The 20330-nt window shown below is 39.9% G+C and overlaps 1 protein-coding gene across 1 annotated transcript in view; it reads left to right on the top strand.

Moving 5' to 3' along the window:
- The first annotated feature begins 3374 nt into the window (after positions 1-3374).
- Positions 3375-20330, top strand: part of COG3 (component of oligomeric golgi complex 3) — a 75104-nt gene continuing 58148 nt past the window's right edge. The window contains exons 1-3 of the mRNA XM_020971337.2: positions 3375-3791; positions 15203-15349; positions 18455-18516. Coding sequence (XP_020826996.2) covers positions 3393-3791; positions 15203-15349; positions 18455-18516 — 608 coding nt within the window. The 5' untranslated portion in view covers positions 3375-3392. The remainder of the gene's footprint in view (positions 3792-15202; positions 15350-18454; positions 18517-20330) is intronic.

Below are 20330 nucleotides of genomic sequence, written 5' to 3'. Positions count from 1 at the left end.
CCTAACATCCCAGTAGGGGAGTTGTATCCCATTAGCATTGTGTTTTACCAGATGTTGAAAAGATTTAGCAAAATAGTGTTTAGAGGAAAACAGACTAAGCCTGGATTTAGGCTGGTTTGAAACAAAAAGGATTTTTGTCAATCTGGTTTAGATGGAGATAAATGGTGGCTATTTAAAAAAAATGGTTAAATGCTACACAGAATTAATATAATTTCAATAACTCAATTTCAATAATATAAATGATAATAATTTCAATAACGGTCAATTTTGTTGGTTTATTTATTTATGTCATATATAATTAATACCTTAAGCTCACTGACCAATGCACAAAGTAGGCACTTAGTACATTTGTTGAGTGAATGAATAAATTAATGAATGTATTCTAGGCAATCTAGACAGCAAGCTGTTCTATTTTCTACTCCAGCCTCTAGATATTCTCACAAGCCGTCCTCTATGCCTGCAATATACTTTCTTACCACCATGACTTAATAGTATTTTATTTTTTCTAATTACATGTAAAGATAGTATTCAATAGTCACTTTTGTAAGATTTTGAGTTCCAATTTTTTTTCTCCCTCCCTCCCTTTCCCTCCCCAAGATGGCAAGTAATCTGATATAGGCTATACATGTATAATTATATTAAACATATTTCCACATTAGTCATATTGTGAAAGAAGAATCAGAACAAAAGGGAAAAACCACATGAAAGAAAGAAAAAGAGAGAAAGCAGTATGCTTCAATCTGTGTTCAGATTCCATGGTTCTTTCTCTGGAGGTGGGTAGCGTTTTCCATCATGAGTCTTTTGGAATTGTCTTAGGTCATTGTATTGCTGAGAAGAGCTAGGTCTATCAAAGTTGTTTATCATCCCACAATGTTGCTGTTACTGTGTACAGTGTTCTCCTGGTTCTGCTCACTTCACTCAGCATCAGTTCATATAAGTCTTTCTAGGTTTTTCTGAAGTCAGCTTGGTTCATTTCTTATGGAACAATAGTATTCTACCACCTTCATATACCACAACTTGTTCAGCCATCTCAATTTCCAGTTCTTTGCCACCACAAAAAGAGCTGCTATGAATAATTTTGTACATGTGGGTTCTTTTCCCATTTAAAAAAAAATGTTAGGTAGTTAGGGTTAAGTGACTTGCCCAGGGTCATCAAGTGTTTGGTCTAAGGCCGCATTTGAACTCAGGACCTCTTGACTCCAGTGGATAGAGCTCTATCCACTGCACCACCTAGCTGCTCCACCTTTTCCCATTTTTATGATCTCTTTGGGAAATAGACCTAGTAGTGGTATTGCTGGATCACAGGGTACTACAATACGCTTAATCTGTCCTTATCTTCCTTCTAGGCTCCCACAGCCTGAAGTCTTCCCTTCCCTCCTCAGTTTTTCTTCTAGTGTATTCATTTGTACAGACAAAGAGAATGGCGCAGTGGACAGAGAAGATCTGTGTACATCTTGCCTGAGATCCATACTGGCTGAATGACCCTGGACAAGTCTCCAAACCTGTCAGTCCTCTAGGCACCTACTTCTCTTATACTGCAAGTGCCAAAACAGTACTTGATTTGCCCTGGAAGAGAAATTTCCTTACCAGTCCCTACCGAGTACCTATGGAGATTTTGCATCTCTCCAGTCCAGAGGAACTTAACCTACCTATAACAAACAGCATTTCTATAGTGCTTTATGGTTTGCAAATCTTTTATCTTCAGAACAACCCTGGGAGGCAGATGCTATTATTATCCCCATTTTACAGATGAGGAAACAGAGGTTGAAGGCAGTTAAGTGACTTGCTTAAGGTCATTCAGCTAGTAAGTATTTAAGGCTGGATTTGAACTCAGGTTTTCCTGACTTTAGGTCCGGAGCTCTATCCAATGTACCACCTAGTGGTCTGCACAGAAAAGGAACGTAAAAAATGCTAGGATTGGCTTCTGTAGGCACCAAATATATGTTCAGGGTAGAGGAACTTTCTGGTAACAACTATAGACAGGCAAAGCTCTTTGCTTCAGGGTTTAAAAATTGACTCTTGGGAATAGGGCTTGGGACTGGATGGGATGGAACAAGGTGGTCAAGTTGAATAATTTTATAATATGAAATTACTTCATAAACATACCCCATATCTTTATAATTATTTTATGGTATATTAAATATATTATAAATTTATTTATAATAATGTTTTATCACCTAAATATGCCATGAATGCATTTATAAGAACACATTTTGATACATCAAACATAATAAATGTGTCTATAATATACATATGATATTATAAATGCACTTACATTTTATGGGATACTAAATGTATTATAAATATGTTTATAATAGGATTTAGGTTATATTGAATATATTATAAATATATCTAGAATAATTTTATGATACATATCATGAATGTATAACATATTACATATGAATCAAGCACACATGTATTGACAATGTTATGTTGCAAACATATACATGTATTTTTAATATTAAATGATGTATTAAATAGATTAGAACTTATTTATAATGATCTACATTATTATATGTTAAGCATATTATAAATGTGTTTATAATATAAATGTAATATATAAATTATATTATAAATGTATTTACAATATACATAGACACATTAAGCATACTATAAATGTATTTGTGACAATATATGTGATGATATATTAAACATTTTATACACATATCTATGTTATGCTATATTAAACACATTATACGTGCATTTTGACAATATATGATATAATAAATATACATGTGTTTATAATGACATAATCATATCACATATGGCAATATACAGGATGATATGTTAAGCATATCATACCTGCATGTGTAACAATATTAAATGATGTACTGAATAAACTAGAAACGTATTTATAATGATCTACATTATTATATATTAAGCATATTGTAAATGTATTATAACAATGTACATTGATACATTAAGCACACCATAAATATATTGACGACAATATACTGGTGATATATTAAACATTTTATGCATGCCTTTATAACAATAATATATATTAAACATACATGTATTTATGACAAGATATTAGACATATAGTAAATATACATGTGTTTATAAAATATGATACATTAATGACAATATATGAGATGATATATTAAGCATATTATACATGCTTATATTATATTATAAAATATGTTATGATATGGTAAGCCTGAACGCAGGTATTAAGGACTGAACCCGCAACCCCACGGTGGTGGAGGCCTAGGGGCGTGCCGGGGCTCAAGAAGACCCCTGCTGGCGAGATCTGCTAATGATCTTCAGTGTTAAGTGACTCAAACAAGTTCCCTCAATAAAGTTATTGATATTGAAGAAAGGGTGGGCAGTCGGGATGGGATTACTTCCGGTTCAGCCTGGCCCTCGCTTTACTTCTGACCCAAACGGAAATGCTTGTGCCGGGATTTAAAGCCACGTCCATGTTTGCCCTCCTCCGCGCCCCGCCCCCACTGGCTCGGAAGCATTTCCGGGGCCAGGTGTTCCTCCCCGCCCCTAGCCGCTCCGGTGCTGTGCTGGAACCTCCGGGGACTCCCGGAAGTGCCCGCCCCCCAGTGCGTACCCCCGGCTCCCCGCAGCTGCTGTGGCTGCTTTGGGCCCCGGCGGCGGCGGCAGAGGCTATGGCGGAGGTGCTGCTGCTGCCGGAGGCGGCGGCGGGGGACCGGGACACCCGCGAGAAGCTCTCCCTGTGGGACCGGAGGCCCAACCCCACGGCGCCTCTCACCGACCGTCAGAGGGACTCGGTGCTGGAGCTGAAGGCGGCGGCGGAGAACCTGCCGGTGCCGGCCGAGGTGAGAGCGGCCGGGCAGGGCCGGGCCGGGGTTGACCCCCGCCCGCTGCCTTGGGCAGCAGCCTCTGTGCCCTTCCCCGGCCACGCTGGCAGCCCCTGCCCGGGCAGTTAGGCCCCGGCCCGACCTTTATGGGCACTGGAGGCTGGGGCCTCTCGGCTGAAAGGCCTCTGCCGGCTACCCTGAGGAAACCCCTCCTCGGTGCAGGGCCCTCCTCCCCTCCCTCTCGGACCCTCTGACCCGGCCCTGGGTCTCTGCGCTGCCTTCAGTGTCAGTTCAAATACCAGCCTCCGCTGTTGTGCCTGCGCCCTCCCCTCCCATGTTCACCTGTGGCATCCCCTTTATTTATTTGTTTATTTATTTTGTTTAGGCAATGGGGTTAAGTGACTTGCCCAGGGCCACATAGCTAGTAAGTATTATGTGTCTGAGACGGATTTGAACTCAGGTCCTCCTGAATCCAGGGCTGGTGCTCTATGCACTGCGCCACCTAGCTGCCCCTTGGCCTCCCCTTTAGAGTAGGTGATGGTGGAGAGGAGCCAGAGCTGGCCCACCTGACTCCTTTCTCATCCCCCTAATTCCTCCCCTTCTCCTGACAGACAGCCCCTCGCACTGTTGAAGGTACCACTTGTCACCTGCTTGTTGCCCTCTCTTCCTCCCCTAGCCAATCATTCTCAAGTTCTGGCGTTCCTGCCATTGCAACATGTTTGTCTCCTCTCCTCTGACACTCCTGATAGGTTACCTGTGCTGCTGCAGTAGCCTGCTGGTTGCTCTTCCCCCCACATCTGCAACCCCAGCTGATCCTTTCCTGACTATTAAATTCATGTTTCTAAAGTACAGGTCTGACTGTGTCACTCCCTCCTTTAAATAAACTCTCCTGGCTCCCTATTCCTTCCAGAATCAGATAGAAAATCTACTGTTTGGCTTTTCAAGCCCTATAACGTGGCCCCTTTCTACCTTTCTAGTCTTTTTGTAACTTACTCCCCTCAGAGTACAAAATCAGTGATGCTTGCCTCCTTGATGTTCCTTGAACACTGCACTTCCATCTCACAACCCTGGGCATTTGCACTGGTTGTCCCCCATTCCTGAAATTCTTGCTCTCCTGATCTCCCCCTTGGCTTCCCCAGCTTCCTTTAAGTCTCTGCTAAGGTCCTATCTTTTCACAAGAAGCCTCTTCTAGCCTAATCTACTTTCCCTCTAAGATTATCTCCAGCACACTGCCCCCCAGTTACAGAATGGCTACCTGCTGCTACCTCAATATATGTCCTGGTATAAGAAGGACAATAACTCACATTTACATAGTGCTTTGGAAACAATAAAAGACTGCTAGATGGTAGAGTGGAAAGAGAGCTGGGCTTGGAGTTAGGAAAACCTGAAGACCCCAGTTCAGATTTGGCTTTAGACACTTAACTAGCTGTGTGACCCTGGGCAAGTCATTTAACCTGTTTACCTCCCCGCCCCTAGCCACTCCGGTGCTGTGCTGGAAGCCCCGGGACTTCTGGAAGTGCCCGCCCCCTAGTGTACCCCAGGCTCCCCGTGGCTGCTGTGGGCCTTGGTGGCGCCCGATGGTATAGTTTCCTCAACTGTAAAATGGAGATAATAATAGCACTTTTCCTCCCAGTTGTTGTAAAGGATAAATGAAATAATATTTGTAAAGTGCTTAGCACAGTCTCTGGCACATAGTAGGGGCTTAATAAGTGTTTGTTGACATGACATAGTAAGGTCTTAATAAGTGTTTGTTGATTTACTGGAAGACATGTAGATAAGATGGTAGCATTGGGGTCTAGCAGTTGTGAGGAAGGGTGGAGCGATAAGTCACAAAACTAGAGAGTTTTAACATGTAGTTTTGTAGCAGTGTACCGAAGCAGTGTGGTGTAGTGGAAAGAGCTTTGACCTTGGACTTAAGAGATCTGGGCTAGAACCCTTGCTAGAACCCCTTGGCTGGGGGACCCTTGGGCAAGTCACTGACCCTTGCAACCTCCTTCCTCATCTGTAAAATTAATTTACTTCTTAGCTTTGTTAAGTGTTAATGTGCCAGATTCTGTACTAGCCCTAAACAGTCCCAGCAGTGAAGGAGGTTACACTCTAATAGGGCAAATTTATTCAGAAGAGGAAATGAAAACTACCACCAAGGTAAATACAAAGCACCTTCTTTCAAGGGAGAGGGCACCAACCGCTGTGGTGATCAGGAAGCTATCTGCAGAAGCCTGAGCCGTGAAGAAAGCTAGAGAATCTAAGGGCCGGGCGCTGAGGAGAGGATTGCCTTTGGGCCTTGAGGGTGTAGCCTGTGCAAAGGCCTGGAGAGGGGAGGGATGGAACATTGGGTAAGGAGCCCATAGAAGTGGGCTGGTTTGGCCAGAATGCAGAATGTGTGAAAGGCAGTACTGTGCTAGTCTGGTGCCAGATTGAGAAGCATTTTTAAGTGAAATAGAGATGTTTGCATCTTATTCTAGAGACAAGCAACACTGAAAATTCTCTAGCAAAGGAGTTTATGTGATCAGACCTGTTCTTTACAAATAGTTTAACAGTCTTTTGAAGTTGGATTGGAGAAAGGTGAAATGGGAAATAGGGAGACCAAGTAGGAAGCTATTACAATGGCAGTGAACTCAGGTTCTTTGAGAGCAGAGAAGGTGTCTGATGCAAGGGATGTTGGGCAGTTATACTGACAAGACTTGACAACTAATTGGATATGGAGAGTGTGGGAGGATACCTGTATCCTGTTGGGGATACCTACAAGTTTGTGAACTTGGTTGATTGGCAGGATAGTGCAGAGTGTGTAGAATTAACTACCTCACAGGAGTGTTGTGAAAAAAGTGCCTTGTGCACAAATATGAGCTCACATAAATAATACCCCCTGGAGTCCAGTGCAGAGCTCTGCAGTGGCAGAGGTTTTCCTCTCTTACTTTAGAACGCTTGCTATACCACTGGGGCCTGCTTGGTACCTGCCTGTATTCTTGCCACGGAATCATCTCTTTTTCTACTTGGTTAATTCCCTGAGTTTACATGTTTTGAGATTTCCTAATGGTGGAACAAAGGATAATAACACTGCTCACATTTTTCTTCTGGGATGCTGGCAAGATTATTTGGGGATATTTTGCTGTAGGAAATCCCTCTATAGGTTTTCATATACCCCTGTGGTAAATGTCACTCATTTTCCCATAGGATCCTGTAAGGTCTTGAGTGTTGGGAAATGATAGGGAAGATTAAAATTGAACATATTGAATTAATATGATAATTTGCTGATAATACAAGGTATGAAGGGAGTATAATTGTGTAGTGCTGAAAATCATTATCACATAGTCTCTCTCAAATCAGATAAATTTGTTGATATGATTTAATGATAAACCATTAAATAATGTGGATTCTCACTTTGAGGGCTTCACATTATTAACCTTATTGACTGTGAGCATGTCTTTGTAGTTTATAAAAATAAGAAAAAGGGACAGTTTTTTACACAGAGGGTGAAATTAATTTTTTAGCCTTACATATGATGACTTACAAGTAAAAATGCTATTTATAAACAACATTTGTCACTTTCGATGTCACTCATTTAAAAAAAATTTTTTAAGATTTTGAATGCCACTGGCAAATTAGAATTTGGTAGCTTTGCTTGCTGGAACCTATCCTCAAATTTTAGTGGCTATGAAAAAAAAAATCTTCCTATACTTGTCAGGCTCTGCCTGGGAAAAGCAGGTGAACATTTGGTTCCTCTGTCCACCTTCCAGTGCCCTGGTAAAGAAGATTGACAGCTGTGAAGTATAGCCGCCAGGTAAATGATGAAGCAGGCAGGTCCTTCTTTCTCTTTTTGGCTGTCATACCCTGACATGAGCTGGTAGAAAGTTTGAGAAAGTGGCCTGTTGCTCTCGGCTCCCTTGCATTTTATGTCTGGTTTTGCCTCTCTGTTCCTGAATCAGGATATAGAAGTAAGCCTTTTTCCCCCCCTACTATCACATGCCACGAGAAAGACTGCTGGACTCGGGGAGAGAGGTCCGTGCCCTGGCCAAGTACCTTATTGAGCTGCATAAACCTGCAAAGGAATCCTTTCTGAACCCTAAGAAATACTTGTACTACCTACCGCACAGAACTGTTATGAGGGACAAATGAGAGGACGTACCTAACAGGGCTTTACAGTTTATGGAGTGTTATATTAAAAGTGACTCATTTACATACAGCAATTTAAAGTTTGCAGAGTGCTTTAAATCGGTCATGTGATTAAATGTAAGTTATTTCCTCATGAGAGTAGCAAGGGAGGTTTACAATAACGGAACCTGTACCATAGGCTTCTACACTCACCCCCAGCACTTGGTAACACACAGTATGTTTAAACTTTCCTCCAACCCTCCAAGTCTATCCAGCTTGAAAAGTGTAACGGATAGAGAATGCTGTACTTGAAGTCAGTGTGTGAGATGCGACCTAAAAAGAAACTCTTAGAGGTATCTCAAGGTAGGAACAGAAACTTTATTTCAATTCTCGAGAATTGGGTGTCCCTCCACCAGTAGGTTCTGATGAAGGCAGACAAAGTACAGAAGCAAAAAGCCAGGTTAAATAACCCGAAAGGGAAAATTCCCCCTCCCAATTGACCAATATTTGGCTTACAATCTAAGCGTGAAAATCTACCCCCAGAGACAGAGAACAAAACAACATACATCACCTTTAGTTTTACTGAGGTAGCACCAAAATGTAGCAATTAGAGTGTGTGGTCAAACTAGACGCTGATGTGGCCAGGTCACTGTGACTGGAATGTAGCAACAGGATACGGGGCTAGGGGGGTGAGGGGGGTTGTTTCAGGGGTTTCAGACTTGGCAGACTTTAACTGCTGATGTGGTACTGAGAGAAGAGGGGAACTATAGAAATCTGTACTTAATCCTATTCTGCCTCCTGAACTCATCTCAAAATTCAGGATAGTCTTATCCCACACCTTAATTACACTGAGAAGTCTTCATAGGGACATCCCACTCATCAGGAAGAACCATGAGCAAGTCATTTAACCTGTAAGACTCAGTTTCCTCATCTGTAAAATGGGGATAGTATCTGTAGTACCTGTACTTCACAGACTTCTTTTGAGTCTCCAGTGAGATAATGCCTGTGAAGGCCTTGGAGAACTTTGTAAATGTATTATTTTAGTACTTTTCATTGATTTGAAAATGGTCTCAAGTTAGTGAATTTCCCTTGGTAGAATGAGCTTTGCTGATTGTAAATCTGTAACACTAACACTGAGGATTTGTCATTTTTTCACCCAAGAACTTTATGGAGAAAATCTGTTGGTTCAACTCCTACAGCTCACATTTTCCTCAGTTAAGTTATTTCCATAGAGAAAGAGGAGAAAGGCGGCATGTGTGTGTATGTGTGTGTGTGTGTGTGTGTGTGTGTGTGTGTATGTATATATATATTTGATGTATGAAATCCTTTGGATTTACATTTTGATTCATGTACCACTTTTAGCATTGATGCTGAAAATAGGCTTCTGAATAATTAAATTTTGATTTTTGCTGCAATTAACATGTATCCCAATGGGCTTTATACCATTTTAAAATATAATTTTCATAAGATTAAAATACTTCCTGCATTGTTTCTGATCTGGGAGGCTGGCTGTATAACAAGTAGTACCAGTTTGTACATATCATAAAATCATTAACCTTTTTATATGATTGCTTCCTTCTTTAAATGAAGCTATTGTGTTAGAATAGAATTATATATTCTCTTTAGCATAGAGAAAATCAGTGGCACAGCATGTGTAGACTGGTTACTTATACCTGACCCTTAATAGGGAAGTCAGTTTTCTTTCTAGTTATCTCAGTGTGGTGCTCAATAAAATGTTAAAATAGCACCTGAAACTTTTGAATTCAATTCAAGAACCTTATTAGGTGCCTGCTGCGGTCAAGGAAGGTGCTGTACTGGGCACCAGGGGTGCTTGTGGATTGAAGATCTCATCAGTTATGTGTTCTTCCCAGAGCAGAGCAGATTGTAAGCCATCTGTGCGTTTTCCTCCTGTATGATCTTTCTTCATGTTTTTCTGTAAGTCCTCCGTGGAGGACCTACCAGATGCACTAGAGACTTTCCTCTGGTTCTTTTAATATTTTGTGGATACAGAGTATGTATCTTTCATCCTTCAGTCTTGCTACATGATTATTCCATCTTTTCTAGTTACAGATGTCTTTGGTAATCCACTTCTAGACATTAGGAACACAAGATGAAGCTTACATTGGGGGATAAGATGAAGATAAAGCTATAAACACAAAATAAATAGTATTGGGACAAAGAAGAGAGCCAGACAAAATATTCTAAGAAAATTGGGAATGGAGAGAACACTTTGATGGGGGATTGTGTGGGGTTTAGGGGGACATGGGAGCAGGAGGGAAAGGAGGAGGGTGCTATTTGAGCTTGGCAGAGACAGATGTGGAGGGAGTGCATTCCGGGAATAGGGGACAGCCTGCGTGAATATACAGAGGCTGTAGAGGGCAAGAAAAATTCTAGGATATTTGAAGGGAAGATGTGTTTGGAAAAAAAAAAGACTGGAAAGATAATTAGGACCAGGGGCAGCTAGGTGGTGCAGTGGATGGAGCTGCGGCCTTGGAGTTGGGAGGACCTGAGTTCAAATGCGGTTTCAGACACTTGACACTTAATAGCTGGGCAAGTCACTTAACCCCAAATGCCTCACCCCCCCCCGAAAAAAAGGGCAAAAAAAAAGGAAAGAAAAAGATAGTTGGGACCATATTATACATGCCTTTGAAAGGCAGAATAATCAGGTTATATTTCCACCTAGCAGCAGTAGAGGCATTGGCGGCTTTTGAGTAGGGCAGTGACTTGGCTAGACCTGAGAGTGGGGATAGGAAGGGAGGCAGGGAGAGGTTATCTAGACATTGGGGGTGGGGGTGGGGGAATGGTGAAGAGATAGCAAGGACCTAACCTAGGTGGTTTCTACTTTGAATAGAGAGAAGAGGACAGATGGAAGAAGTTAGGCAGTAAAATGGACTGGAACATTTTGAGTCTTGATGGTATCAAGTAGTGATATCAACAATACAGATAAGGAAACTGGGAGGAGCAGCAGATGTTTTTCTTTTGAGGAAGATAAAGAAGTCAGTTTGGGTCCTACTGAGGGAAAAGGAAAGGCATAGCTCAGAAAGTCATGGATGAGGTAGAATGCAAAACTGGAGATTTTAATCTCTTCTTTAATTTCTTACTGTCAAAGATGCAGTCTTGAATCCAACCCCAATTCCTCATGCTACATTTTGAATCATTTGCCCTTGTTATACCAAAGTACATCATTGTGTTATAATTCTTCATATGTTGGTGAAAAATTTATTGTAAGTTTTTAATGACATTTTTAATGCTTTATTTGCTTTTACTGACTTTTTGGATTCTCTTTGGAAGTAGGTTTATTGGAGGTAATGTGTCACAACCAATCCACTTAATAAGTAACCTTCCTAGATTCATCATTTAGATGTTAATGAATAATAACAGTTTACATTTGCTATTTAGTTTCTATTTTTAGTATTTAGTATTTCACATTTAATTCATAGAGGGCTTTCCTCTCAACAGTCTGTGAGGTAATTTCTGTTACCCTTATTTTGTAGATGATGAATCAGGGATGGGAAAAGTTAAGTGACTTGCTCAGAAATACACAGCTAGAAAGTGTTTTAGTCAGGACTTGAGCTTGGATCTTTGGACTTGAGTCTGATGCTCTTTCCATCCAGCCATATCAATCCCCTATTTCCTCAAATCTTAAGTTTCCCTTCACAACCTATCATGAATTTATTTAAACTTTTTTTTGAAGTTACAGTATTTACATTTTCAATTTGTATGAGTTTTTGGCTAACGAATTCACAGTTTTGTAATTTGATATATAAAATGGTATTCTTTGTTTGATCTAAGCTAATGTCTTTCAAGCTTTAATGGTGCCCCCTAATTCCAGGATATAATGAACTAACTTGTGTTCACTCACTCTGTGAGAATATGTATGTGGGAGTCTGGGAACAGCTCCTTTACATGAATGTCAGTGACTTCTTTGGGTGGGGTTTTCCCCCCTTCTTTCATCTTTTAATGGATAAAGTTTAGGCTAATGGTAGCAGGAGAAAGAGAAGAAATACTCAGTTAAATGTAGTTGAGTTGAAGGAAGAAGCCTGTGGGGTAGGCCCTATGGGCTGTGGAAACTTTCTGGCTGCTGAAACAACCCTATCTGTACTTTCATGATATAAACATCGACTGTATGCTAGTTCAGCTTTCATCTTTCTAAACTTAAAAGCCCTGGTCATTTTAAACTTCTTTTTTATATGGTAGTATTACTATACATTTGATAGTTTAGGTTTTTTCCCCTGACTTTTCCCAGACTGTTATGTTTTTCTTTGAGGTGTAGCTGCTGAAAAACACAGTATTATCTTCTTCAGTCTTCTCTTACCTCATCTGTGAAATGAGTAGGGGTAGTGATGGAGTACTAGTAGTCCAGGTCTCTTCCAGTTCTAGTAGTCTGGGTCTGGTGTTGCGATGGAGGCAACCTGGCTTTGTACAAAGAGAGAAGAAATGTTTTCTGTTTTGCCTCCACTAGTCTTCCTGAGGATACTTTGTTGTCTCTGGGACTGGAGAGGCATGTTAACCTGATGTCTTCAGCTAACACTTTGAAATCAGGGACCTGGAGGGCTAGAAGGGATTTTTGGAGGTTATTTAGTTTGATCTGCCTTCTAAGATGGGTCAGGTAGCTGTAAATTCCATCTGTTGTTGCCTCAGTGCTTAACAAGTTTAAGTGAACAGGCAGTTTTGAGAAAACTGTTTATCTTTAGATTGTGGATTTTAATCTGTCAAGGTGCTAGTTCTCAATATATAGGTTAGTTTCTGGAGGAATGAATGAACAAATGAATGAAAAGGATTAAATGCTTACTAAGTGCGAAACACTGTGCTAAGTTCAGGTGATACAAATAGATAAGTAAGACAGCCCAGCTTTTCAAGGAGCTCACTTTCTAATGAGGGAGGGAACACACGTAGGAAGTTTCAGCTGCAAATCAGGGAGAAAGGCCCTGTGTTCTTAAAGTGGCAAAGCAAATGCTAATGTTGCTTATTTAATGACATTTCCACTAATGACACCATGTCTGTTTCTGATATCGAAGCATTTGACAGTGACTTTGGTGATGAGAGTTTTTTCTGGGGCTTCAGTAGCTGTGGCTGCTGCAGTACATGTAGAGGATGCTGTCAGGTCTCATCTCCACAAAGGTTACTGCCCTGGACGATGGCTCAAGGAGAAATGGGAAGGGGTAAGAACCCTGGGAACTAAAAAATTGTAGTATCAAGCTCAAATAGAAATGGGGGCCACTAATCCCTGTGTAAGGGTTCCTGCAGGCTGCACGTTGACTTAGAAAACCACATATTTGAATTATGTTCTTTTGGATTTTTATTTATTTTGTTAGATATTTCTTAGTTATATTTTAATTTGATTCAGGCTCCAGGAGGTGTTGTGGGTTGTGTGTTTGGTACCTGTGAAGTAAAGTATCTGGAAATTAAATGAGATCAGAAAAACTACTGAACTTGAAGTTATGGAACCTTTAATTGAATCCTGGCTCTTCTACTTACTGCTTGTGACTTTGGACAAGTCATTGTTCCTTTCTGGATCCTACTTTTCTCACTTGAAAAATGAGGAGATTAAATGAGATGGCCTCCGAGGTCCCTTCTGGCTCTAGAGCTATGGTTCTATGATGCCTAGCAAGTTATATGACAAATTCTGTGGTCCTAAGATGCTTTGGACTGTAGGGTCCATCACAGAGAGAGAATGGATGCCAGGGGACATAAAGCTGTGCAATCCCTTTAAAAAATTAACCCCTTGGAACTTTACAAAATATTTAATATTCAAATGAACAACAACTTGATTCAGGTATTATCCTTGTTTTGTCGATAAGGAAACTGAAGCTTAGAGATGTTAGGGGGTGTAGTGGATGGCCTACTGGGCCTTTAGTCAGGATGATCTGAGTTCAAATTCAAGCTCAGGTACTTAATAGCTATGTGACCCTGGGCAAGTCTCTAAACCCCCCCCCCCAAAACTGCCTTATTTTCCTCTCCTGTAAAATGGGAATAATAATAGCACCTACATCTCAGAGTTGTGAGAATAAAATGAGATAATAATTATGAAGTGCTTAGCACAATACCTGACACATAGTAGGCACTATATAAATGCTTATTCCTTTCCTTTTCCCTTCCCATGGTTGTATAATTTGTAATCTTGGTAGTGTTTGAACCACCTCTTCCAACTAGAAGAAGTAATTGACTTTAGAGGCTGCACTGAGATCAAGAGTGATGACTGAGAAAGGTCCATTAGATTTCGCAGTTATTTGGCAACTAAGAGCTTGTTAGTAACATTGGAGAGAACAGTTTCGTTGAAAGATGAGGTTAGAAGCCAGACTGTAGGGAGTTAAGAGAATGAGAGGAAAGGAAGTGAAGGCTCATCTGGTAGATAGCCTACCCTTCTCAAGGACTTTATCTACAGAAAGGCCAAGACAAATGGGCTGATACCTAGTGGGGATGGATGGACCATGTGAAGATTTTTTGAGGATGTGGGAGAGACATGGACATGTTTGTAGGCACGAAGGAGAGAGCCAGTAGATAAGGAAATATTGAAAATAATTAAGAGAGTGGAGATGATAGAGCGAGCAATCTGCTAGAGAAGATGGGATGGAATGGGATCACTTGTGCTTGTAGAGGAATCTGCCTTGGCAAAGAGAAAGGCCACCTCTTCATGTAGGACAGGGAGGAGAGAGTGGCAGAAAGGCATCTGGCTGAGTTGAGGAAGAAGGGAGAAGAAGGAGCTCTTAGTGAATGGCCCCAAATATGAGGGGAGGTTCTCAGCTGAGAGGTTGGAGACGCGGGAGGATGAGAGGCTTGAGGAGGGATTCAAAGCTTTAAAAGAGCTGAGGTAGTGAATTTCAGCAAGCTTCATGGCTGTAGACCACACCCCTAACTCTTCTCACAACTCTTGTGAAAGCATGTCACTTATCACAAGGGGAATTAGGTGGGAGAGTATGACCAGATGAGCACAAATTCACTTTCTTACCCATCTTGGATTTCAATTTCCTCATCTGTAGAATGCAGTAGGTTGGACTAGATGATCACCAAGGTCGCTTACTACTCTAAATCAATGATTCTGTTAGAAAGATAACTTAAAATGAATGCAGACTCTTGGTGGTATTTGTGGGTCATGCTTGTGTATGAAATACATTATGGATTATAAGGAAGAGATGAAGTGTCACCGTTAGCCTCTTATGGTATAGCTTTGTTTTTTTAAACACATTCAGTAATGCCATAAGATGCTTGCTGTTAATGATTATATTTCTTTATCTTAGAAGTAATTTCAGGTGGTAGGGAATTAGTTGGCCCAACTTGTAATTATATTTGGAGATTTTAAAAGTTATTTAAATATCTTTGTGGCCCTTTCTTTATAGCTCCCTATTGAAGACTTGTGCAGTTTAACCTCCCGATCCCTATCCATCTCTCTGACTTCAACGGTGCCAGAATCTACAGAGGATATTCTTTTGAAGGGATTTGCCTCTTTAGGCATGGAAGAAGAAAGAATTGAAACTGCGCAGCAGGTAACTGACAGCAGCTTTAATAAGGAGTATATTTTAGATATTGTAAGTAATGTCAAATAAAGGGGCTATGGCTTAGAAAAAAGGTTGTGCTTTGAAATGTTATTTGAAAATACTTAGAAAAAGGGGGCAGCAAGGTGGCACAGTGGATAGAGCTCCGGCCTTGGAGTCAGAAGGACCTGAGTTCAAATCTGGCATCAGACACTTGACACTAGCAGTGTGACCCTGGGCAAATCACTTAACCCCTGTTCCCTCACCAAAAAGCAAAAACAAAAACAATGAAAATACTTGGAGAAAACTCAATGGTTTTATGTCAGTAGTGACTAATTTTTAAATATATAAAAACTCATTTCTCAGTCATTTTCTAGATAAGTAGAGATATATATTCTATCAATAGAACCTTTTTTAGTTGATCTAGGGGTGAATTTATAGCATTTGTTTTATTAAATTTTAATTGATACATTTTGGATGATTCCCATGGAATTTTAGTTCATGAGACAAAGACTTACTTAAAAATTATCCATTATCAGCTGGATAGTATAGTGGATAGCATGCAGGATTTGGCATCAGGAAAAACTGATTTAGGTTGTCCTTCAGATCCTTACTGGCTGTATGACCCTGGGCAAGTCATGTCGTTGTCATCATCATCATCATTATCGTCACCATCACAATACTGGTATTTATTTATACAGTGCTTAACAAATATTATCTCATTTGTTTTTTCACAGCTGAGACAAAGATTAAATGACATGCTCAGAGTCAAGTAGCCAAGATGGATCTAATTTCAGGTCTTCCTGACAGGGTTCAATACTCTTTACTGTATCGCTAACCTGCCACAGCTGACCCCTATACCTCAGTGTTCTCATCTGTAAAATGGATATCATAATAACCTCTACCTCACAGGGTCATTGTGAGGATCAAATGAGTTAACATGTAAAGCAGTCTTTGAAGTGCTAGGTATAAATTCTAGCCTGAAAAGTAGTATGCTAGCCATGTGACAGGTGCTGGGCTAAATGCTGGGGATACAAGTACAAAAAGAGAAACAGTCTACTCCCAAGGACTTCCACTTTAATGGGATACAACAGGTACACATAACAATCTTAGTAACATAAAGTAAATAAACATAACATACCGTGTAGAAGCAAAGCACAGCTATAAAATGGGAATTTGTTGCCAGATATGATAATAATTTCTTGTCTCTTAGAACCCTTCTTCTTTTTGTTATTGCCTTTAGATTTTGTCTACGTATTTTAGATGTGCACTTTTGCTTTTCATATATTTATTGTTCCTAGTTTTCTCCTTTTAGTTTTACTTTATTTATAATAAAACCTAGTGTTTAAACAGTTTCTTTGGACCACCTCTTCTATTTCAAATATTCTGTTAACAATGAAAGTCTAGAATCATAGGTTCCCAAAGTGGGGCACTGGGGCTATCCAGGGGGTGGTAGCCTCAGGTGCAGTTGAGGGGCGTTGAATAAAAATAAGGGGGCAGTGGAAGCATAAAGAAAGAAGAGAAGAGAAGAAAATTTTGAAGAACCATTTGTACATGTTTCATCTGTTGTATAACAGAATTAGAGTTGTGGTGATTATATTATTTTCCAAATAAACACTCAGAATGCAAGTTATAACTGATATGTGGTCAAGTCTGCAGATGGATCTTAACAAGCAAGCATTGGCAGGTGAGTGTGTCACACATTGTTGAGGAGTTCAGCGTGCACCGGCAGGAATGTGTGTGTGTAATGACTTGTTTACAATATGATACTATATAGTTACACGACAAAATATTGCATCATCAAAATTTCAATACAGGAAAAACCCCACAAGTTTATAATAAATTATTAAATTTAAGATGTATTATTTAAAAATATATGCATATGTTTTTTGAAATGGTGCAAATTTTAAAAAAAGTTAAAGGATTAAAGGAAGTAGATTTCCAGGGGAGTGCTGAGTAATTTTCTTCTTTTTTTAAAAGGGGCAATAGGCCAAATAAGTTTGGGAACCTCTGGTCTAGATAATAACTAAGTTGAAAAATAGATTAAGATTACTGAATTTTATATTTCGTAAGTTATGATAGCGTAGTGCATTGAGAGGAAAGTAGTCTTCCCTTGTTATCTTCCACTCCCTTTACCTTTCCTTATCTTGTCTCTCAGCTTTTTTTTTTTTGTCAAAAGTGCCATTCTTACAGTCAGCCAGGCTTAAAACATCAAAGTGAATATAGATTTGCTCTTCTCCCTTCTACCCCCTCCATACTCGGTCACTTGTCATGTTCTGTCACATTTTCCTGTGCCTCTGCTTTCATTGACACTGCTTTCATAACCTCTACTCTGGACTCTTGACAGTACTTTAATGGAGCCAGCACGGTGTCATGGAGGCAGTGGAGGAGAGTCAGTCAGAGAACCTACAAAGTCACTCAGCTTTTCTGGGTCCCAGTCTCCTCACCTGCAAAGTGCAGGGTTTGGTAGTGATCTTTAAGTTCTCTTCTGGATCAGAATCCAAGGAACCTCTTTGTATGGCATAAGAAAATCATTTTGTAATGTGCCTATAGCTTTGTGTTATTCAGGGCATTTTTATGACTTTCAGTTTGGATTTAGGGTTAATATCAATATATTTTTTAGTACTAGACTTTTTTCAGGTGGGCAGTCTGTCTTAGATTTCTTGCTAATTATAATTAACCATTCATATACACATAACACTATGAGACACTCAGATTTGGCAAGCTAGTCAACATCAGTCATCAGTTTATTCTTATCATGAAGGGTTTATTCTTTAGCTACTGTTTTTCTAATAATCCCTTTTATCTCACCTCAAACCTTTCCTATTTAAGAATAGTTATTTTTCTCTCTTGAAAACTTGAAAACCTTTGTAGTTAGTACTTTTTGATATCTTTTGCTTTTTTTCTCTTGAATTTTAAGTTATTTGATAACTGTACCTTTGAATTCTTCTCCTCTGAATTCTGGACCCTAAAGCGTACTTAATGCTTTCTGTCTGACACTCCAAAAGTAAAAGTAGAGACAGTGCTTTAGGACCTTGGGGACTTACGTGGTGTGTTAGTCCACTTCATTCTGTATATTTTTGTAAAACTGACAGTTTGATACTTTTATCTTTCTAGTTCTTCTCGTGGTTTGCACAGCTACAAACCCAGATGGATCAAGATGAAGGAACGAAATATAGGTATGCAGCTCTCTTGTTTGTGGCATGTTATTCCTTTGAAGTCATGGTCACTATCCCCTGAAGCTTTCAATAATCTGATTCCCCAAGGTTTCTGAGGGAAAAGTCTTTGTCCAGAATCAACACCTGGGAGAATTCTAATGACAACCCTTACTTTGTAACAGCTTGAACATTTGGCTCATTTGTAGCCTCTTAATGACTCAGGTATCAGAAGGAATACTGTGGGATAACGCTTAGACAATTTTCTTTTAAAAAGACAAGTGGAGATGTGCCAAGGCTGATAGATTGGGAGGGAAATAAGGAATTTGGTGGCCATTATAGAAGAACCCCAAATTAGGCAGTACCGTGGGCAAAGAACTTCCCCCTGGAGTCAGAGGACCTGGGTTCAAATCCTACCACTGATGTTTCCTACTTGGGCTAGGAACTCAGTTTCCTCATCTTTGAAATGAATGGGCTGGACCAGAGCCTCTGAGGACTCTTCCAGCTCTAGGTCTGTTCTGCTGTGATCATGTGATGGGTTTGAGTGAGGCTGATCGTAGCTTTTATTTCTGTCACTCTAGTCGGGCCCTTCTCTCATTTAATCTTCACAATTTCAGAAGATCTGCAGTGCACATGTTGTTATTATCTTTGTTGTACAGTTGAGGACATGGTAGTTCTGAAAAATGAAGTCAGTTGCCCATGTAAATGCCTAGGGTAAGATGCAGACTCAGGACTTCCAGATTTAGCTTGAAGGCGGGAAGTAATTCCACTGGAATGTGAAGTCTGTTCTCTATTCTTGGTAGCACATTGCCTCCATGGGCATTTGTGGTGAGAGTCAGCTGGCTGGGACTTTCTGTGTGTGTGTAGAGCCCATTGGAAAGGAGAATGTTTCTTTCCATTTGGTGTCAGTAACAGCTGGGTTGAAGGCTTGGTGATGACCGTCTTCTGTGTTGCATGGTTTGTAGCTGGACAATTTTCATTCCAGTGATTTATTCAGCAGACATTTAGGGAGTATCTACTATGTATATATAGGCCTCTCTGTTAGATGCTGGGGAGCTTCTTCCTTAGTGGAGGAGGTATAATCTAGTAGAAAGATAAGACACAGGTGACTGATGTATTCTTATCTTGTAATAACTTAGCATTCTCAGAGCAATGTAACTCTCTTAGTCTGTAATTGAATTAGAAGCATTGATGTTCTCAAAAATGTCTTGGAGATGATCTGGACTTGATAAGGAAAAAAAATCTTCATGACTTCCCAGCTTTTTTGCTAGGCACGAATTATTTAGATCATCCATTAAAGTAAATTTTAGTTTCCTGAGCACAGGACATTAAATGATTTGTACAATTTACAGGTTTAATTTTTACCTTCCTTCAGCAGTATTTCCTACCTGGAAATGATAGAGATAAATATGAATTTAGTTTATAGTCACTTTGACAGGCAAATTCAGTTTTGGATTTTATAATTCTTTGGAGATTTTTCCCATAGTGGTTCTTTAGTTTACTAAGTATCACACATTTAAAGAATAAAGTTATAAAGATGATTTTACCTTTACTTGTATTGTTCTAACTATATTATGCTCCCCTTGCTACCATTGACTGTTATTTTGTGCAATGTAAATTAAGTTTTCTGAGCTTGAGGTGAAGTACATGCTTGTTGGTGAAAAGTAGGATAATTGTTTTAAGTACCTCATGTGATCTTCAGAGACATTTGTGGTGTGATTGTTGGGATTAATTATAAAAAATAGTTACTCATCTCTTAGTTATCCCTATTTGGATCTTATACATTTTAGTTTTTTACTGGCCACCTGCTGCCACCAATCATATTTATTCCGCTTTAA

Source organism: Phascolarctos cinereus, unplaced genomic scaffold (genome assembly GCF_003287225.1).
Source record: "Phascolarctos cinereus isolate Bilbo 61053 unplaced genomic scaffold, phaCin_HiC Scaffold_7;HRSCAF=346, whole genome shotgun sequence".
In the NCBI taxonomy this organism is placed as follows: domain Eukaryota; kingdom Metazoa; phylum Chordata; class Mammalia; order Diprotodontia; family Phascolarctidae; genus Phascolarctos; species Phascolarctos cinereus.
Note: the sequence above shows the minus strand (reverse complement) of the source record. Positions and strands in the feature narration are given on the sequence as shown.